Raw genomic sequence first — 22,946 nt, 5'->3', positions numbered from 1 at the left:
CATTTAGATTGTTTACACATTTTGATACATTTTTGCTTCAATGTTAACTGAGAAACGCATTTGAAACAACAAATAAAGTTAAAAAAATTTGGTAAAAAGGATTAATACCAGAGTTTTCTAAAGTTGAAGGACTAAATTGTACCATACTTTGAAAGAGGGACTAAACACAAAAACGGTCAATAGTTGAGGGACGAAAAACATATAACCCTTTATTTATGCAAAGGCATTGAAACCGTGTTCACGGTCATACAAGGATATTTCAAATCCAATAACAGGTTTTAACTCCTCGGCCTTGTGTAAGTGGTGGGTGTTATTGAATTGCAGATAACTCACACGAATGATTGTTACATTGTACCTAAATTTATTAGAAATTTCATAATCGTAAGACTGGGCCTAAAATAATAGTTTAATTGCAATAATAATAATAATAGTAGTTATTATTATTATTATTCTGTGTTTACGAGCAATTGGAGCACAAATGATATTAAGAACATTACCTAAATTCCAGAAAATATAGATTTGGAAACAAAAACGGTATCCAAGAAATTTATAAAAAAAAACGCGAAAATACAACTTTTTTTCAAACCAGCCTAAAATCATTTAACAAGTGTTAACAGAGCTGATTCTTTTTGTTTTTAGCATACAATAGATCAATTGATTCAGAAACATATCTACAACTCGAAACTTGTAGTCAAAATATATCACGGTTCATGTCCTAGTAGTAGTAGTATCCAGCTCGATCCTCACCTATATTCCTCGTTACATAAAATATCAAGCTTGTTTGTAATGGTAGTCATCAATGGTAGAGTATACTAAACCATCGTCTCCAAGAGTCTTCAGCGACAACCTAACAACATAAACAGTTGAGTTACATCACCAGCAAATGCTTTGCGTAAAGAGAAAGATACATATAACAGAACTGACATGATCCTGTCCATTGGAAGCTTGAGCTCCCGGGATAATTCATTGACATGTATTCCCCGTTCATCTGACCTGCAATTTAAATCCAGTTTTGGAATCATTCGGAATCACAAGTCAGGTGAGTTTTGTGCGATGAGAATCCAAATGTTACATTTGTTGAAAAGATCGAATATTAAATTAATGGAAATCAAGTAAAAATACAATTTTAAATTTATAACTCACATATCTGAATGCTGCTGCAGGTAATCAATAATCAATTTATCGCAATCCTTAAGTCCATCCACGCTATACTGTACATATGCCTGAGATTAGAAAAATAGTATCATCAATCCAATTAAACTTTAGCAAACAGCAAATGTGTGATGTAGAATATCATACTGGAGTTGATGTGGGCGGCTGAGATCCATTTGAGGCATTTTTGACAGGAGTGTTCAAAGATGAGACGGACGAAGGATTTGTAGAAGTGATTCCTTCCAACTACGATCCAAACAAAAATATACATGTCAGGTATGTCCACTTCACAAGGCACATAGCTGGGAATGTTAACAGTCAAAGCTTCTAATGGTCCAATGACTGGATTATAGACGATTCTCAATTTTTCTGAATTCGTGGGATATCTATGCACTATCCACTGCCCTGAACCATCATACTATGATCTAAAAGAATTCAGGTAAAGTATTGAAAGTTGTGTGCACCTTCAGTTTGGAGCGGAGATGGTTATGTATGCAATCAATAAAGTGAAAAGGGATCTCCTCAAAATTTGTCACGGGCCTGTGAAAAGCACCATGAATATGAAATAAGTATACGATAAAACTCAGCTACACAATTTTCCAAATATAGACACTTTCTCGTCATGGAAAACTGCACAAATCACAACTTGAAAAAAAATCATTTTTCTACAACCAGATATAACTATAACTTTGTAATTCACGTGTAAATTTCTCAATTCAACAAACACTGAATCTCCAAAAGATACACTGTTCTAGGGGAAATTTTGAAAATCAAATGCTACCTCCAGAAAGTTGGGCAGACCCATCACCGACAATAAAAACTAAGATTGAAGTCTAAATAATGCAAACACCAATATTGAAAATCAAAACCACAAATTCCGTGAGGCTAAAAAACCTGATATCGCTCACATTTATAATTTAATAATAGGGAAAAAACCTCCGAAAAATTATAAGTACTAGATAAGTTTAACAATGACGAGAAGATACAGAAACATAACCAATAGACCCTCAGTAATCACCAACTTGCAGGCACGACCATTTCTTTTCTGGTTTGCTTTGACAAAAGAAAAATACAACTAAATATACGACAGTACATGCCTAAATGTTAAATACAGCAGAAGAGACTACCATCTCATAAGAACCTCCGATACATCCCAAGTGGTTTATGTGAAACCTCTTAAAACAGCCATACACACCCCAGAGAAAATGCAGTCCGTTAAACACCCAAATGCATATCAGCAATAGCTCCCAAGCTAAGCAAGAAAACCCACTAATAGCAAGGTATCAATACATCCAACGCAAAAAAGGTGCTTTGAATCGTTAACAAAATCAATAATCAGTGATCTTCTATTATATGCAATGGTTCTAAAGCCCAGGAAGAACAACTTTGCAACTGTTTTACTAGAAATAAAGGGAGGATGTAAGTTGTTGAGTCAATTTTAGAGTAGGTACACCCACTATTAATCTAAATCTTTGCCTGTCTCTACTCTCTTCCCCGATTTCAATTTTAATTGTAGAAGCCTTCAGTTAGTAAAAGTGTATCTAAANATATATCAGTGGCAAGCCATTACGGAAGCGCCCCATGCTGGGAGCAAGTGACAGAGCCCNCAAAGGATTCATATACATTTGTTGAACATTGGTGAACCTGATAAACCACAATGACAGCCACCCAATTCTTCAATATCAAACACCCTTAACATTAGATATAGTGAACCATAACTTTACTCCAACTTCCAATTAGATAGCTAAAATAATGACTAATGAAATAAACAAGAATTGACTTTTCTCCATAACTGACTTAAACCTGTGCTTATTAAGGTGTGTATAACACATTCTATAAATTTACTCCAAGTCATAATTAGATCCCTAAAGTAATGACCAATGACATAGACAAAGGATAACTCTTCTCCATAAGTGACTTGAACCTGTTCTCGTTGAAGACTCGAGAAAATCGTATTCATACCAAGATATCATATCAAATTAGTAAATAAACACCCACTGCACAATTGCTACAACATAACACAAAAAGGGGTGTAGAGCACATGCCTGACAGAGAAAGCAACAAGTTGCCTAACGCCTTGGAAGCTTTTCAAATGCCCAAAAACACGGACGTACATACCATTCCTATCATTGAAAAAACATCAAGGTTAGAAATATAACAATCACAGACTCATGTATTACATATTCATGAACTTACATTACTTCCTCCATTTCCTTCGTGTCAAAAGTCTCATTAACCCTGATGAAAGAACACCAAAAACTCAAACCACATTTTACAAACATTTATTGGGGAAAATTTTCAACAATAGAAAGCAAAGCAACACAATACAAATTATTTGAAAACTAATTCAATCTGAAATAACATTTATAGTGCACAGAATACCATCTTCGGCATTTTATTCGTCCAGTTCCATCGTCCAAAACAAAATTGACATCGGTGTTTCTCTCAACTTTCTCAAACGCCATCCCCACTAGTGTTACCTGAACCAAAATAATGTGAAGCAAAGAAAGCAATAAGACAATGTCAACATAAAGTATTGTACATTATTAGGCAACGAAAAATTTTCATAGATCGTGCCCTTAAAGTAGTCATTATGAAATTCGTAAACAGACAATAGATGACAATAACGCAGTCAATGCATATATTTTCCAATCTTAAGCAAACATTAAAGTATGTAAAGTAAGAGTTTAATTTTCATGCATGGCTAATATAAAGATGTCTCCACTTTCAAGTCTTTAACCAATTAGAAACTAAAAATTATAAACGAACCGTTTATAACTGTTAATTATAGTCATTGTGAGTGTACAACTTTATTACACATGCATCCAGTGATTTAGAAGTGTTACGCAGTCAATACCAAAAAATTAAACTCAAACAAAAACATGACATAGTTTTCCATATTTCGAACGAGGGTACCATGACATTACTAATATATGTTTTTCTCCACTATGTAATAAACAAAAAAGCACGGCATACCAATTCTTATAAAATGAAAGAAAAAATATTCAAAACTGACTAATAAAAGCGCGAGGCATACATTGTTCAGATCTACACCGTTGATCACGAAATTCGATTTTTCGTCACCGGTTTGAGAGGCTTCACTAATCTGCTTCACCGTCACCGGCACCAAACCCTGAGTTTCGCGACTCTTCAACGACCAAAACACACAACAAAGTTAGTAGAGCACAGTGTTTCGCTTTCAAAACGAAAAACAAAATTAGTTCTAACTACTGAAATTAGGTTAACACCAAATCGTTCGACTCATTTCTAACAAAATAAATCATCCTAAGTGCGTGCGTGCTTTGTTTGGTGGTTTCTATTTTGCAGAGAAATCGAAAATTACAAAAAAAAAGATCGGTTGCATACTTTTGGCGGTGCGGGAGAGGAATCGTTGAAGTTAGACGGCTGAGAGGACATGAATCCGCCGCCGGAGAAGCCGGTTGTGACATCGAATTGAGAGCTGGAGAACATCTTCAAAACCCTAGAAAGAGAGGGGACTGAAACAGTTGATGGTATGTGTATTGTGGATTATGTTATGCTTTGAATGAATTAACCAAAATTGCGCGTCGTTTTTTATTTTGATTCCCGCCAAGGTCGTTTGCCTTTATCTTTTCCCGCCGTATAGGGTTTCAACTTTCAGATAAGAAATATAAGAAAAAACATTAATTAAAGGCTTAACTAAATTCTTTAAAAAATATAAATCATTTTAATTAATAGTTTACTTAAATAACTCCTTTTCTAAATTGACTTTTTATTATGAAGAGGATATTTAATAAAGTTCACATCAATTTTTTTTAAATATTATTTAAAATAATTAATATAAATCAATTTTATTTTAGTTTTAATAAATTGAATTGAATATAATTGTTTATAATTTGTAGGCTTAATACTTTTAATGGTTCTCTGATTTGTCAACCAATCTCATTTTGGTCTTCAAGTTTGCAACAGTCTCAATTTAGTCACAATTTTTGAAAATATGCACACATTGTATCTCATCCGTTAAGTGGTAGCAGACGGCGTTAAGTGTTGTCCACGTGTTGGAATGAGAATGTGGTGAGGTGTTTTTTTTTTTTTACGTGGACTGTTTAGTGGTGATGTGGCATCATCACCACAAGAGAAAGAAGGAGAACAAGACTTCAATGCCTGCAATAGCTAACAGTAGAAAACAATGTATATTCCCCAGCATCAAGACTTCAATATCCATTTACTTGCACCCAGAAAACACAAGTAATAAGAAGGAAAACAGAGGCAGAATCAGATGTATCCCCTTTTCATGTCAGTTTTCATACAAAACAAAAAAAAAGAAAATATAAAACAGAAGTAGTTTCTTCTCCCTTGCAAGTCGTATAACCACTCCCTATCTCGAAACGCCCTTCACATGTGATGAACAAACATACAGACCAAATCTGACCAAATCACAAAGTCCCATGACTTCAATACCAAATGACTCCAATACCAAGTGCCAAATTTCCGCCATCTTCGGCCCGTAACATAAAACACCTATCCTGTTAGCTCCTCTCTTAGCACTGTTATGATGCAACGTTCGTCAAGTTAACTCAAAACAGCCATCACCGCCCACACTCACACTCATATGCACACAACATACTCATCGTTTCCAATTCTAGAAGAAGAAATATCAAACAATAGAAAACTAACCGATAATCGACATTCGGAAAACGTTTTCATCCTCGACACCGGCGGTGGGTGTCGTTGAGGGCGTTTGGCGTTTAAGAGACAAGTAGAAAACCCTTGAGTGGAGAGGAAGGAGAGCGGTGTTGTGGTGCCGGTGAGGGCAACAATTCCGGCGAGAACATCGATGAGGAGGAGATTGATGGTGGTCCACGACGGTGGCAATATCTCTGGCCGAGATTGATGGTGGTCCGCGACAGCGCTCTTGGCCGGTGAGGAGGAGCGACGACCCAGTGAGGAGGCGCGGTGGCGGTGACGGGAGGACTGTCGCAACAAATCCCCAATTTCAATTCCACAGCCTTAAATCCCAATTTCTAATTTTTGATCCCATTTAACCCTAAATCCAATTCTGATGCCACATCATCAATGTTCCTTTTAATGAAAACAGGACACGTAAAAAAAAAAAATAACACCTCACCACATTCTCACTCCAACACGTGGATAACACTTAACGCCGTCTGCTACCACTTAACGGATGGGATACAATGTGCATATTTTCAAAAATTGTGACTAAATTGAGACTGTTGCAAACTTGAGGACCAAAATGAGATTAGTTGACAAAACAGAGGACCATTGGAGGTATTAAGCCTAATTTGTAATAATATTTGAGTGGCTTAAAAACTTTTCATGAATGTTCTTGACTATCAAAACATAAAGAAAATATCCATTTACAAAAAAATGATCAAATGTACAAATTAATGAAAAAGTTTGAGTTTATAACAACGTATCAAAGTGAATGTTATTCTTTAAAGGTTTAATTGTTTCTTTTGTCTCCAGTTTGGTTGAAGTGTGTGAAATTTGTCTCATTTTTAGAAAAAGGTCAATTTCATTCTCATATAGAAAAAAATTGTGTCAATCAAGTTATTTCCGTTAAATACAAACTAACGGTGTTAGCTGCATTATTTTCGCTTAGGCTAAACTTTCTCGTCTGAGCGAGATTTGTAGAAAACCAAAACACAAGTTTTGTTGATATTTTTGCTTAAGCTAAACAATTTTCGCTTGAACTATATATTTTTGCTGGACCTAAAATATTTTTGCTTGACCTAAAAATGTCCTGCAACTAAAGTTGAGCCACTGAAACTCTTTTGCGTGAGCGAAACTTACTTCGTTTGGGGCTAAAACTTGGGGTGCTCACTGGACATAAGTTTAGCGGCTTCATGGGAATAAGTTTAGTGGGAGTATTCCGATGAACATTGGGGATTTGGTCTCGTTGAGGGATTTCGATCTTAATAGGAATGAGTTTGTTGGGTTGATTTCACGTGGTTTGAATGAGACGAAGTTGGAGCGATTGGATTTGAATAATAACCACTTCATGGGTTCGATCCTTGATTTTGCAGCGGATAAAGTGAGTTTTGAAAGCAATGATTTTTGCTTGTCGAAACTTGAGGCTATGTGTGCATTTGAGGTGATGGCATTGTTGGATTTTCTTGAAGGGTTAGGTTACCCTCAAATTTTGGTTGATTCGTGGAGTGACAATAATCCATGATGGAGGTAACGAATACATCGTTCTATTATTAAAGACCATGCAATGGAGGTAACATTGGATTCTCTTGTTGGATAAAGTACCACCAAAGTTAAAGTTATTCAAAATAATCATTTTCACCTTTCCATCACCATTGCACTTTATCCCAGCCATGGCCTATGAAGCCACTAAATTTATATCCAATGAGCACACCAAGTTTTAGTCCCAGACGAAGTAAGTTTCGCACACACAAAAATATTTAGCTCAGACGAAAATTGTTTAGCTTAAGCGAAAATACCGACAAAACTTGTATTTTGGTTTTCTGCAAATCTTACTCAGGCAAGAAAGTTCAATTTAAGCGAAAATAATGTAGTTAACATCCTTAATTTGTATTTAACGGAAATGACTTGATTGACACAATTTTTTTTTATACGAAAACAAAATTAATATTTTTCTAAAAAGAGAACAAATTTGACACACTTCAATCAACTAGAAAAAAAAAGCAATTAAACCTATAAAAAATTGATAAGTTCGGATCCAAATCCAATCCAAGAGGACAATTGCGCTGACCTAGTTTTATCACCTTCCCTATCCCACTACTTACATAAATGAAAATGATCAAAACTAAAAAATATAGCGAGATAAGTAGCCAACTCAGCTCAAAAAGTGTCCACATAAATTTACACAAAAAAAAATGTGGATGTGGTTTGTTTTGGTTGTGCCACGTGGACCACACAACTCTCAAAGTGTTTTTGTTCTCTTCTCTTGCTACATGCGTATTTTAATGGAAAAGCATCATTTCAGAGCTCAATTTGGTTCTTCATTGACTCTGAAATCTCAACTCTCTGATCACTTGCAAATGCTCCAAATTTAAGGATTTCAGATTCGATTTCCCTCATCCATGGATTCCATCTACGCGAGCTCCTCGTGCACGGTTCCCCACCTTCTCCGTCGCGACACTCTGCTCTTGCTGCCGCGAACCTCGAATTTCACTGCTCCATATTCGTTTCAGCGGACGAAAAGGGCGCGCCGTATGCGGATTTCGAGTTCCGCCGCGACGAACGGCGCCGTTTCGAGGGCGCTTCAGGCAGTGAGCAGCACTGCGCTGGAGCAGCTCGATATCGAGCGTGGCGTCTGCATCCCTTTCCGCAAGTACTCGCCCGAGATCGTACGTACGCATTAAGCCTCTCTCTCTCTCTCTCTCTCTCTGTGCGTGTGTTTTAAGTGTCTCGTCGTCATTTTAGTGTGTTTGGATATCAGTTAGGATGAACTAAACCCGTGCCATGTGTATTTGGTCCAATTATGAGTTAATAACGGTTGCTCTGGTAGGCCTAACACTAACTACTGAGACTATGTTGAAATTTTGATTTGAGTTTAACTCAATTCCAAAAGTTGCTCCCTATACAATATCTAGCAATGTTAGTAATCAACGTTGTCATCCAACTTACCAACACATGTTTAATTAGTCACAAACATATAGCAGTAAAGTTATTAAAAATCTGTCATTGCTGGTCTTATTTTCATAATTTCATGAATTTAAACTGTTTGGTAAGGTCATGTGATAAAATACTGTCATGATTATTTCTTAGGGTATTTTTTTTTTTTTTGTAATTTTAGAATTTAAATGGACGCGTGCATCTATTACTCAATGTCTGTGACGTTTAAATTACATTTGTGTCTTTGGACGAGTGACCATTTAGAATCAGTCAGTCCTGAGTTGCAATTGGTTCAAAGTAACCTAGTTTTAGGAATGCTTATTTAATGCCATGATGCATAGGGTTGGAGGTGCTAGCCTCGTTGGGATCTTCCTTCTGATAGTGATGCCTCTGCATACCTTTTGCATTTTTTAAAAGTTTTAGTTTAGTTGTTTGGGTGCTAGACAGAATTGTTTTATTTTCGTGCCCCGAGGACTTGGATTTAGATGGTTAAAGGGCACGTTAGCTAGTAAAGCGGAAATGACAACCCCTAATTAATGGGGTGGATTCTTACTATCTATTTATCTTATCCATATGAATGTCAACTCTGCACCTGTTTTCCCTATTAATTACACCCTTTTTCATACTTTTTAGAACAAGGTTTTGAATAACGCATATAGAGGTGCAGAGTTGGCCCTGCCCACTACAGGGGCTTCTGTAGCATAGCGGTTTCGTGTAGTGGTACTATGTATTGATTCCAAGAAATACCTCAGAACAGGGACATCAGCGTTTTTTTAGAAGCCTATTTTGGGATTTTAATTTCCAAAATCGAAATATTATAGAAATAAACGATAGTGAAATTGATAAAGAAGACTTGGATTTGAAGATTATGACTTATATTTCCGATCTAAAAACCTTGTATTCGACTTTTACTGGCATTTACTTGTATGTATTGTTTGAGACACCTATGACGTTTTATTGTTAATAACAAATGTTATTAAGTAACTTTTGTCATTTTTTAGAATTTTTATGTATATATTATACAATTTGTAAATTATAAAACAATTCAGAGGAGTGGCTATTTCGCCATTGTGTTTTCGGAGCAGCTGCTGCTTGCTGCTATTTGGGATTTAAAACATTGTTTGAGAATACAAATCCAAATAAAAGGGGTATTTGCCTAACTGAGCAGATGTTAAAGTAATTTATTTTAGACTATACTGTATGGCATAAGATGTTAAACTTCAGATATCTGCATGACAACTGACAAGTATGTTAAGCATGCTACTATAAAATGGACATAGGTTTTGTCATAAATGGGGTTCAGTATCCCGTTTTGCTGAGGGATGGTAGCTTTTCGAAGCCAGAGAAAAAAATAAAGCATGCCAGTATGTTGGATGATTATTTCTAACTTAAAGGTACTTAAATTTGATGACATTTTCCTTGTGGTTATTAGGTGAGAAATAAGGTGTTGGAATCAAGAGGATCCACCTTGTCACTTATGTTGCGGGGAGTGGAGATAGTTTGGAATCTGGGCTTGTACTGGTCTAACTTGGTGTATGATTTCTTGGTTGGAAGGGATGAAGAGGTTGTTCCATATCGTGCTCGACAGCTTAGGAACCTCTTGTGTGATCTGGGGCCTTCCTTCATTAAAGCTGGTCAGGTGTGTTTCTTAGTTTTGTTCTCATGCCAGCAAGGGTTAGTTTAGGTAGTTGATATTGTTTGCTTGACAGGTCCTTGCAAACAGGCCTGATATCATTCGAGAAGATTATATGAATGAACTCTGCATCCTTCAAGATGATGTTCCTTCATTTCCTAATCAAGTAAAAGTTACCACTGTGCATCAACTGTACTTTCTAATTTTATTCATGCTAAGCATTTAGATATCATAGTCATTTGGACATTATAATTCTGATGAATGACCTAAAAATGTCCTAGATTGCCTTCAGAATCATAGAGGAGGATCTGGGTCAACCCCTTGAAGCTGTTTTCAGCAAAATCTCATCAGAGACAATAGCAGCTGCAAGTTTAGGTCAAGTTTACCGAGCAACATTGCGTGCCACTGGCGAAGATGTTGCTATCAAGGTTTGTTTTTCTCACCTTGCATTATAACTCAGTTTTAATGTAAATTGTTTGATTAGCTAATAGTTTTCAAATTATCCGCTAAATTATTTTGCTTAATCTTCTTTTTGCTGCATCTAAGCCATTGCCTTTACGTTATAACACTTTAATTTCCTGCTGTGACCTGAATTCTGTGCTAAAAACATTGTGTTTACAACAGTTTTACATGTTAAATTTTGTTGGGTTGATTCATTGTTATTTTACATACTTTTCCCAACCAGTAGACTTTATTTCTTTCTTTTTAATTTTCAATTGTATTTGACTCTTTGTCCATATTTAGGGATTAGTGATATATGATTTATGACTTCTTTCTTGTTTCGAGTTTCCACTTGTTTTCGTATTTTACTAATTTCTGTTGTCAAATATGGCTTTTATATGGTTTTATAATTAAAGTGCTCAAATGTATTGCTAAAATATAAACGAAGGGGAAAACATGATGTTTTAGATCAATATTAAATCAACTTCTGAAGGCTTTTTTGTTCTTGCAGGTTCAGAGGCCTGGGATAGAGCCTATTATATATCGGGATCTTTTCTTATTCCGCACTCTGGCTTCATTCTTAAATGGCATCAGTATGCAGAAGCTGGGATGTAATGCTGAGCTGATTGTTGATGAATTCGGTGAAAAGCTTTTGGAAGAGCTTGATTATACCCTGGTAACTTTTAAGTACTGCCTTGAGTTTGTCATGGTTGTTTAATGGGGTGCTTTGAACTCATCAATGCACCCAATATGTGCTTCTTGGCATTTTTAGTGTCTTTCACTTTATGTTTGTTGTAAACAAATTTACCGAGTTCTCTATCTATTTCAGGAGGCCCGAAATCTTGAAGACTTCCTGGAGAATTTTAAAAATGACCCTACTGTCAAAATTCCCAGGGTTTACAAACAATTTTCTGGTCCTCGTGTGCTGGTAATGGAATGGATTGATGGTATCAGGTGTACCAATCCACAGGTTTGTTTATTTGGATCAGGGATGATAATACTATATGTTGTGTCTTTTTGAAGCAGCATCGTTTGTTGTCTCGTGGATAACAATTCTCCCGTGAATCAGGCTATCAAAGAAGCTGGTATTGATGTAGATGGATTTTTAACAATTGGAGTGAGTGCTGCCCTACGGCAATTGTTGGAATTTGGACTATTTCATGGAGACCCTCACCCTGGAAATATTTTTGCCATGCGTGATGGGCGAATTGCATATGTGGACTTTGGCAATGTCGCTGTTCTCAGTCAGGTAATTCTTCATACGACAAGCATGTAGGGCAATGATCATTACTTTTTTCACGCTCTGACCAATCAATTATTGTTTTGGTGTGCTACAAAATAATGGCATATAATGAAATGTTTATTTGCATTCATCCATAAGACGAGTGTGGATTTAGGTCACTCAGAAGTAGGTGGAGTACTAAACCATGCCGTCGTTTATTGTTCATCTCTGATAATGTTTGCCATTGCATGAAATGCCTAAAGCTGTCATACATGTTAGTTTAAACCCACATGTTTCCGGTACATGTTATTTTTTTGTCATGAATATGTTCTCCCTTACCATTCTCTGATGTGAGAGAAGAATATCATTTGTCTTGATGCAAAACTGCTGTGAAATCGTGTTAATATTTTCTTTTCTCTATACTTCCCCCATTCCCCCACAGTGACCTCCATACAGTCCTTTTTTATTTTTTTTTCTTGTCTCTGAATATTGAGTTAAAAATAGTAATTTAACATCATGAGCTATATTATTTTATTTTGCAGCAGAGTAAAAGACCTTTAAGGTGATGTAGCTAATGATATAATTACCAAATGTTTTAAAAGATTTTCATACTGCCTGTGCCTTTTCATTTGATTTTGTTCCACTATATTTTGGAGGATTAGGGCCCCCCTATACATAGTTTTATGCTGCATTGTTTAAAGGTCTAACTCGAATGCGGGACAAATAATGGATTTGTTATATCTTTGAAAGAAATTAATAGTTCTCAAATTTATCCTGATTTAACTTTCGCGTGAAAGTCAATAACTTTCCTTCAAATAGAACAGATTTTATTGCATATTTCGTTTTTTAGTAAATGTAAAATGTATATTAGAGAGAGAGAAAAATGAAAGTCAAGGGACTATATATTATTCTATGAAGGCAAAAGAAAATACAAAGAATGCTCTACCAATGAAATACATCATTATGTCTAATAAATCCTGTTGAATATTCTTTCATAAAAGAAAAATAAGCAATGATTTCGGCTCTAATATCTACTGTTGCATTACGTAAGAACAGGACTAATTAATTGGTTTCTGTCTTGTGAGTGCTTCAAACTTAAATGAATTAAACCCCAGAAGCATAAGTTGCAACCAATTGAAGATCCTTGCCTAGCAACACCCTATACCTTAACAAAGTACAAATACAACTATAAACTACGTGCATTTCCCTATGGCTTTTATGAGGGTGTTTTTATATTTTTGACAAGTTTCAATACTCTTCTGTTTTTGGTTACATGAGAAGGGTTTGTGAGAATATGTTTATGGAGCCCAACACAACTGAACTTTCTCACATAGCCCTAGTGGGTACACATTTACCTTATGTTTGCTTCGGTTGTTTTTCTGTTCACCAATATGTATTTAGAGGGAAAGTGCAAAAAACAAATAACGAAAAGAATATCAAACATTAAACTTTCTGCGCTGTCAATTTTTTTTTATATTATAATAAAATCAATAATTAAAATAAAATAATTTAATTTTTTATAAGTGTAAGTTTCTATAGTATAGTAATAATTAGAATAAAAACATTAAAATAATAAATACAATGAAATAATTTAATATTTTATTAAGACACACTCATATATATACACACAGATTATAAAAACAAATAATTAAAATAAAAATACTAAAATTATAAATAAATAAATTTATTTATTTAAATTTTTATATTTTCTGAAATAATTTATTTAAATGTATTGTTTTTTCGAAATATAACTTTTGATTTGATAATAATTTTTATGAATTTAAAATTTATTTTAGCTCTACTTGATATTTTAAAAATTATTTTTAAAAATTTACTTTACAAATTGTTATTTAAAATATATACCAAAAAATTATTTTATTACATCAATCACGTCTACTATAACCATTTCACTCTATTTAAACAACCTTATTTCCTACTTCTTTCATTTTATTTCCACTTCCCGTTTAAGGATCTATTATGTAAATGGAAAATATTTTGCTTTTAGGATGGCTTTCATTATAATCTTGAGCATGGAATTTTCTTTGTTTCTTTTCATACTTTTTTTTTTTTTTTGTGGCTGACAACATGTTGTTCTTCATCCATTTCTTCAGCAAAATAAACAGATTTTAATTGATGCTGTTGTCCACGCTGTGAATGAGGACTATGCTGAAATGGCTAATGATTTCACCAGATTAGGCTTCCTGTCACCAGGGACTGATGTTACTCCTATAATTCCTGCTTTGGAAGCAATTTGGCAGAACTCTGCAGGAAAAGGACTGTCAGATTTTAATTTTCGTAGTGTCACTGGTAGGCATTTTCCTTGATTATTTAATATAAATAGCAATTACTATAATGTGACCATTTGACCTAACTTCCAATGCTTGACGAAATAAATTTCTAATTTGGGATTGAATTTTCTTGTGTTGTTGAATGGGGTTGTTAAAGTAAAAAGCCGCAGTGAATTCTGTCGGAGCATGAAGAAATTGTATGGACTCGTAGTTGCAAGTTGTTTGGCTATGTCGTTCCATCTTATTCTTATCTCTTAATGCCACATTTTCCCTCAGTGGAATTTATGGAGGTTGTCAACATATTTATGGAGGACTAAATCTGTTCTCTTATATAGGATAACAAACTAATGACTTTTTATTTATTCTGAAGTACATGTTTGGTTTGGCATTTAGCTTCATTTCGATTTTGGATGTTTAAAAGGGAAGTTACTCAATATATATATATATATATATATATATATATATATATATATATATATATAAGCATAATGGATCCACATTTAGTTTGTTTGAACGTTAAACCAAATATGCACTCAAACATCTCTATTGTGATTTAGTTTGGTGTTTCAAATTTCTTCTAATCTAGGAACACGTTATTAGCATTTAGACTTCAATTTTTTCACGCCCTGATCAAATTTTAATGAAATACACTGCAGGAAAGTTTAACCAGTTGGTTTACAATTATCCCATTCGAATTCCAGAAAGGTTTTCACTTGTAATTCGATCCTTACTGACCCAAGAAGGCATCTGTTTTACTCTGAAACCTGACTTCAAATTTCTTGAGGTAAAGACTCCATTTTTATGACTTGTCCAGATTTTAAGTTCATTTGATAACTGCATGCTACTTATTTTTAGAAGGCAACTTTTTTTAAGTTGCATTAGAAGAAAGGAAGCTGTATTATATGGTATAAAAAATAATAAAGTTCTAAATACTTTTGTAATTCATTATTGTAAACGGACCAGTTTGAGGAACTGTCAAAACTGTTGTCCCTTATGATACCTTATTTTCCAGTGTAATATGATCACCAGTATTTTAAATAGGTTGCCTACCCTTATGTGGCTAAGCGACTATTGACTGACCCAAATCCAGCTCTACGTGAACGCCTCATACAGGTTAGTAATTATGTTCAAAATGCATAAACTTTTATGCACATGAATTTTATTCTGAATAATTTACAATCCTCATAGTTAATTTGTGCCAATTTATATTTAATTTTGAAACAATTTCAATTATCATATGGGGTAAGAAGGTTGGAGATGAAAGATGACAAAGGGGCCCCATAGTGACATACTTCCATGAAGTAAAACCAATTTAATTTCTATATTTTTGAATTCATAAGCTGATGATATTGCTTTATAATGGCCACTGGAGAAAATGCTAGTTAGGCACGATGGGTTTAATTTTGATGGAGATGGCTAGATTTGTACACTGTGGCATAATGTCTTTTGGTGTCATTAGTCTGGTATCTTACATCTTAAGTGGTGAAAGGTGATTTAGTTATATTGGCTTATGGAATAGTGAATCTGTATTGTATTCTCTGTCACACCCATGCTATGTTGAACTACCTAGATGGACAGAATGAAATAGGTTAGCTAGCCAGGTATGAATGCCCGCTGATCTGCTGAAAGATATTTTACCTTGATCACTAGTCAAATTAAAGGAAAATATAGGACTTTTGATTTGAAGTTGCAGCCTTATCGTGAGTATCTAGAGTCTGTGGTATCCCGTTTCAAAGATTTGAGTTCCACTACCTATCAAAACTGTTTTTAAGACGCTTTAGCTACTCTAGCCTCTGTGGTGGTTATCCTTCTTGGCACTGATTTGCAACCCTTGTCTTGATAGTGCAAAAAAGAGAAATACCTAGTTTATCATTTTTATGGATCTATATGGGAATGGAATCAATAAATCTTTCTTTTTTTACCCTTCTCTTTAAATGTTAATACAATTGGGTCAGCTATGCTAGAAGCTTGATTTGCTGTAAAGTTCTGTCCATTTTCTCTCTTCCCTCTGCTACCTAGGTCAAAGCAAAGTAGACTCCTATGTGAAATTCTTTCAGTCAGTATCTGAGATAGAAATACTAACTTTATCCTTTTTATGGATCTAACCGCATAATATATATGAACAGAATCAATAAATCTATCTTTTTCCACCTTTTTCTTTAAATGTTAATACAATTCTGTAAGCTATGCTAGAAGCATGCTTTGCCGCAAAGTTCTATCCATTTTCTGTCTTCCCTCTCTCTGCTACCTGGGTCAAAGCACACGGACCTCTATGTGAAATTTTCAGTACACTATCTAAGAGATATCTTTAGCAAGTATTAAGTAGCGACAATAATTAATCCAGATTCCATTCAAAGTATTTTATTGATACTGTCTTGTTCTAAGACTGAATACTAAATCATACTTGCTATGTAATTGTAAACTTATGTTGCTCCTCACTTGATATACTTTGTTGTTTCAGGTTCTATTCAAAGATGGTCTTTTCCAGTGGAAACGGCTTGAAAACCTTATTGTTCTTGCAAAGGAAAATGTGGCGAAAATGAGTAACAATCCGGCATTGAAAGTGAAAGACACGTTCGTATTTCTTAAAACATTATCATTAGCAAAAAAACAAGCATGTTTGTTTTACTTTTAAGTCATTCAGTAATACTCATTAGAGGCGCCTCCATACAGGCAAATCCAGAGGGACTGGAAATTTGAAAGAAAATTGGACCTCACTGACACAATCAAAGATGGAGCTCGCCTCTTCTTTGTTGATGAAGGAATACGAAGGCAGCTTCTTCTTGCTTTGACTGAGGATTCAAAGCTTCATATTGAAGAGGTTTGTGTTAATAGTATGACCCTTTCCACTTCCTTAAAGGTCCTTAATTTTGTTCTGGAGAATTCTGACTCGTATTCTATACAGCTTGTCGATGTGTATAGGTTGGTTGAAGATCAGATAGACATCCCTTCTGTGGCCGTAGAAGTAGCTAGAGGTAAGATCTACTGAAGCTTCAAAAAATTGACTTAATTCAACTAGACTTAATTATGTCTCAAAATTGACTTAAAGATTTACGTTGTAAACATATAAAAAGTCATGGTAGATATAACATTTAAGATTATTTTAGAGTTAATTAAATTTTTTTAAATTTATTTAACATTTTAATTATGCTTTTAATAACATTAAAACAAAAACGTGTCAAATGTATAAATAATTTAAATATTATCATAAAACTCATTTGAAATGTCAAATAAATTTATTGAAATTTGGGTAAAAGAATTAAATTTACATATTTCTTAAGGTGAAAACTAAATTTGGTCAAATTTTTAAAAGGGAATTAAAAACATATATAATCCATAACTTAAGACAAATTTAAACGTGATAACTTGTTATTAAATGACAGTGTAAAAACTCTTGGTGCTTAACTTTTTTTTTCCAGACAAAAGAATTTTAATATTCAAAATGTATGAACAAATTGACAAAAGCCTAATAAAAAATTGTATGAAGAGTGGATTATATCTTTTAACACAATTAATCTACCAATACTGTGCAGACTTACCAACAGTTGTGAGGGATCTCCTACTTTCATGGAGTGAGTCAATCTTGTCTGATAGATAGTTAAATCTCTGGGCTGCCTGCACATAGTCAGATGAGTATACTTTACACATCTTCTATATTTTCTCTCAATTCTTTCTTATTTATAGTGCCCAAGGTTTACTATATATAAAATTTTGAATAAATGTGTACAAAATCAGTACTACATTTGTCTAGGAAACAATATTTTGTTCAGTAAATATTAAGTTGTAATTTAACTGGTAAAACTCCTTCAGCGTTATTTATTGTATAAATCTAGCTTATGTTTGATTTAAATACTATTGGTGAAAAAAATGTAACAACAGTAAATAAAAATCATTATAATTATGAATATGACTTAAAGATTGAAAGTTTATATTGTAACGTTCTTATTGCTTCCACAAATTATAACACAAGCAAATAACTCATAAATATACTTGTAATTACAATCCTCTTTATAAGAAGTCTTTTTAAAATATGAATATATCATTATATGCATACATTTATATATACATACATACATACAAACTGCTCTTATCTCTTCAATGATGAGTACTCTCAACTCCAACATATGAGACGTTTCTTCCTAAATACATGATAGTTTGATTTTTTTTTATTACTATTAAGGATAAATATAGTTTACTACTAACACTTAAATCAATTTATATACGACTGTTAATCTCTGACCTCGAGTTTGAACATAAATATATAATTAATTTAAACATTGAAGAAATTATAGTTCATAGTAATCTTAGCTTAGAAATAATTACTTGATGTTTTTGGTCTTCGAAAGAGATTATAATTTATTTTATCATTTAATAAAATATGAACTGAAGTGAATTTTCTATAAAAAAAGAAAAAAAGAAGAAAGATTAGAGTAATGAAGTGGATTTTCTATAAAAAAGAAAAAAATTCAACCCATAATCAAAATATTAAAGATAAAAATACCAATTGGCCATATATTTTCTTAAAAGATAATCCAATTGAGAACTACATAAGGCGCAAGAATTCATGCTAAAATTTAGCACAAAAAAATTTGGAAACTAGTTTTTTATTTACCTAATTTGTAAATATTGTTATAACAAGTTCCCTTTTTAAATTATTATTGCAGATGCAGTTAAAAAAATGTTTAAACATATAATAAGTGTTTTTTTTTTTTATCATTTTAGATATATTAACCTTGTACAATTTCAAAAGTTATAAATCATAAAAAGCTATAATGATAACAAATTTCAACTTTTAAACTCGATATTTATAATATTGTGAAATTAATTAAAATTAACAACCATTACGCCCTTCAAGTTCAGTCCGTCAAGGATTCTGAATCTTATAAGCTTGATACTAATAGAGATTATACTTGAGTTTTAATAAAATGAAAATGTAAACTTAAAGAAAAACTTATACATATTGTACCAAATAACTTACAACAACCTTATATATATTTTGTAATATTTTTTACATTTTATATTTTACATCCCATATTTTCCTAATATTAAGATGATTTTAGGAGAAAAAAAAAATTATAGTGTTAAATTGAAAGACAATATATGAATTAGTTTGAAAACTCTTTTAAAAAATTATGCACAAGGTGCTTCAATTGACAGATCCCCTCTTTTTTGTTGGAAACAATTATGTTTTTTGAAAAATAAAAATGAAAATATTTTTTAGAGTATGTCAATATTGGTATTTGGGATGTTGTTGAAAATGGTCATTTTGTTTCTACTATTACTGTTAATAACGCGCTGGAACCTAAGCCCTATACCCAATGGACTAATGATGGGAAAAAGAGGGCTCAATATGATGTTAGGGCCAGAAATATTATTTCATCTACTTTAACTTTTGACGAGTTTTATAGGATTTCTGTTTGTAAAAGCACTCAGGAAATGTGGGAAATTTTGAGAGTAACTCATGAAGGCACATATGAAGTTAAGTGTACTCGAAAGAACTCTTTAGTCAAAGAATATGGGATGTTCCGGATGAAACACTGGGAAACAATCCACAATGTGTAGAATCATTTTACACACGTCAATCAACTATCCATTGGTAAGAATTTTGATATTGAAGAGTGAAATATTAAAATTCTAAAATATTTGAACATGGCAGCCAAAGCTCACGACCATCACAAAGTCACAAAATCTTGCAACCTTGTCTATGGTGGCTTTGTTTGGTAAATTATGAGAGGACATGATTAAACTTGAAAGGTTGAAAGAAGAAGAGGATCGAGGAATAAAAAAAAATATTGCTTTCAAATCTGAGGTTGTCAATAACAAAAACATCAAAGACGACGATGATTCTAATTGCGAAGATCCAGACAAGTTGATAAAAATGCCCACAAAGTTTATGAAAAACATAAGAAAATACAAATATAGCAAAAAGAAGAATCAATGATCCTCCTCAAAATTTAAGTGTTACGATTGTGGAGAATTAAGACATATCAAAGCAAATTATCCAAATAAAGAAAGAAAATTCTCCAAAATAAAAGAGTGGGAAGAGTATAATTTAAGCTTTTCATCAACCTCCGCATCAAGTATTAATGACTTTGATGAGGAAACAAATATTTGTTTAATGAACAACGACATAGTAGGAAGTCAAGTAAGTACCTCTAGCGATTCTGATAATTCTGATGATATACATTTTGATGAAGATGAATTCCATGATACATTTAAGGAATTATTGCTAGAATAAGAAAAACTAGATCTTGCTCATAAGAAATTAAAAATTGATTTTAAAGAATTAAAATCAAAATTTGAAAATATGCATGAAGAAAATGAAAATTTGAAAAATAAAATTTCTTATTTAGAAAAAAGAAAAATTTGCTAGTAGTGATGAATGTACATCTTGCATAAATTTGAAGAAATTACAAGAAACAACCAAATGAGAATGTAGTAAAAGCTTTATAGAAAAGAAAAAGGTTGTTAAAAATAGGTATGTTTTTAAATATAAAAATTGAACTAAAAGAACTTGTAGAGTTTGGGTAGAAGAAGGAACAACTTATAGGAACTGAAATGTTGTTACTTGTTTTTATTACATGAAAAATGGTCATACATCAAAAAAATGTAGAATAAAACATTGTGATGTTCAAAATGGAATATATGCATGAATTCTTATTATAAAATAACCTGTCTTTAACTTTAAACGACCCAAATAAGTATTTTTGGAACCAAATTTTTTTTTGTTTTGTAGGTTATTTCAAAATTAAGGTAGAAGCTTTTGAGTGTGCACCAAAACTTGGTAAAATATGGTTTGTCAAATTAAGGGAAAATTTTTAAAATGAAAAAAAAATTTGATAATTATTTCTCTTTCTTCCTTAAGGTATCAAATTTAGAAACAATTTAATTTTCTTTAAGTTACTCATTAAGGAGGAGTACTTCTTTAAGTAACACCCTGATTTTTCGATATGTCATAGTGTAAATTTTTCAAAACGAAATCTCAACTTATCTCTTTCACAATAAGAACTCCCCTGTGGAAACCACAACCACAACATACAAGGGTGACAAATGAAATATCAATGAGTTTAGAAGTCGTACCCCACATTTTTACTTTTTTCATTTTTTAATTAATTGAAATCATTTTTATTTATTTAATTATGTTTTTAATTCATTTATATTTGGAAAAAAAATTGTATTGCAAAACAATTTAATAAATTTAATTTCAATGAAATAAATTAAAATTAGGAATATTTAATTACATATGTTAAGTAATTTAATTGTAAAAATTGGTGAATAAATTTAATTCATTTAGAAAAACAATAAAGTATCAAATTTTTTATTTAATTATACTAAAAAAGATAAATTTTTAATTATATACAATAAACATGAAATTAAATAATACTATCAAATTTATTTATTTATATTAAAAACCTTAAGTAATTAAAATTAAATACATTTAGAAACATAATTTAATAAATAAAAATTAATTAAGTTAATTAAGAAAATAAAAAAAAAAGTGAAAATGTGGAGGTACACGACTTCTCCCCATATTTTCACTTTTTTAATAGTATTATAATTTTAAAAATTTAAAATTTTCCCTCATGTGGTATTCCAAAATTGGGGTGTTACATTTTGGTAATAGAATCAGGTTTTCGAAAAAAACTTTGGGGTCTTGGGAGTGAGCTCATCTGACTTTTTTTGTGTGATTGAAATGTATGTGTATATGTATGATTGTGTGATAACATGCGTATATATGAGTGTGTAGATTGTTGTTGAGTCTCTTGTGAAAGAGTCGAATGTTTCTATTTGTATAGGGTTTGGTAATCTATATGTAAATTGTTCTATAATTAATTTAGTTTATTATGAATTTCTGTAGTTTGTTATTTACATGATGAGAATATATGTAGAGTCTTTCTTGCTATCTATAGTTGTGAATAAATTATGGTTTTTGTTGAGCAGCTTATTGTAATGTCTTTTGATCTGTTCATAAATTGTTGTTGTTATTGTATTATGAGAAAAATTCTTTTGAGAAGGGGTGAATGTAAGATCTGGAAAAATAGGGATATGAAAAAATGAGGTAATATTGTGATTTTAGTGTTTTTGTGTGGAAGTTAGTGTTATTGAGTGTACATTTTTGCTAGAACATAATTGTAATGTTGTTTTATTTTTGGCTTAGGGAAAAAAAATGGTTTTTTAACTTTTATTAATTAGGTGTAAGAAATTAAGATAGGGGGTGTAGAAAGGAAAAACATGCAAATTAAATAATATGAGAATTTAATAAAAGATATTAGGGTGTTGCTTCCTACACCTCCCCAAGTGGACCTGTACCTCCCCATTAATTTAATTTATTTCAAAAATATTTTACACCTCCCCACTATTTTCTTTTATTCCAAAAATACCCTACACCTCCCCACTATAAATAGCAATCTTTCTCTTTCTTTCTCTACATTAATGGAGCATTTACATGACTTAAATTTGAAGTTAGATATATTTTCTTAAATAAGTTTGATTCAATGTTATTTTCGTTGTTGAATATATTTTTTTCTTTTCAAATTACTTAATAAATGGTAAAATTTTGTTCTAAATTTCTAGAAAAATGTTTATATACATGTATCTTTTTTTTTTTACATATAATATCTAT

At 32.5% G+C, this 22,946-nt stretch overlaps 2 protein-coding genes across 4 annotated transcripts; one reads left to right on the top strand and one right to left on the bottom strand.

Annotated features, from left to right (window-relative positions):
- Window positions 1-551: 551 nt before the first annotated feature.
- On the bottom strand, window positions 552-4,760 carry LOC106764059 (replication protein A 32 kDa subunit A). Of its 2 annotated transcripts, none has more exons than XM_014648269.2 (10): window positions 4,519-4,760; window positions 4,190-4,300; window positions 3,535-3,632; window positions 3,349-3,390; window positions 3,198-3,275; window positions 1,617-1,692; window positions 1,300-1,398; window positions 1,144-1,211; window positions 925-993; window positions 552-847 (listed from the first exon to the last, which is right to left on the bottom strand). In XM_014648269.2, the coding sequence occupies exons 1-10, from the start codon at window positions 4,621-4,623 to the stop codon at window positions 772-774; spliced, it is 822 nt and encodes a 273-aa protein (XP_014503755.1). In that variant the 5' UTR covers window positions 4,624-4,760; the 3' UTR covers window positions 552-771. The 2 variants fall into 2 exon arrangements, with proteins under 2 accessions (XP_014503755.1, XP_014503754.1); XM_014648268.2 differs by having other exon boundaries at window positions 1,144-1,223; window positions 4,519-4,758.
- Window positions 4,761-8,079: 3,319 nt separating this feature from the next.
- Window positions 8,080-18,171, top strand: LOC106765065 (protein ACTIVITY OF BC1 COMPLEX KINASE 1, chloroplastic). Of its 2 annotated transcripts, none has more exons than XM_014649556.2 (14): window positions 8,080-8,471; window positions 10,172-10,378; window positions 10,449-10,538; window positions 10,654-10,800; window positions 11,325-11,489; window positions 11,643-11,783; window positions 11,883-12,062; window positions 14,147-14,342; window positions 14,980-15,107; window positions 15,365-15,436; window positions 16,785-16,897; window positions 16,997-17,144; window positions 17,229-17,298; window positions 17,857-18,171. In XM_014649556.2, the coding sequence occupies exons 1-14, from the start codon at window positions 8,205-8,207 to the stop codon at window positions 17,919-17,921; spliced, it is 1,989 nt and encodes a 662-aa protein (XP_014505042.1). In that variant the 5' UTR covers window positions 8,080-8,204; the 3' UTR covers window positions 17,922-18,171. The 2 variants fall into 2 exon arrangements, with proteins under 2 accessions (XP_014505042.1, XP_022638137.1); XM_022782416.1 differs by having other exon boundaries at window positions 8,371-8,475.
- The last annotated feature ends 4,775 nt before the right edge of the window (window positions 18,172-22,946 follow it).

Source organism: Vigna radiata, chromosome 6 (genome assembly GCF_000741045.1).
Source record: "Vigna radiata var. radiata cultivar VC1973A chromosome 6, Vradiata_ver6, whole genome shotgun sequence".
Classification (NCBI taxonomy): domain Eukaryota; kingdom Viridiplantae; phylum Streptophyta; class Magnoliopsida; order Fabales; family Fabaceae; genus Vigna; species Vigna radiata.
The sequence above is the reverse complement of the archived record's forward strand: the minus strand, read 5'-3'. Positions and strand labels throughout refer to the sequence as shown.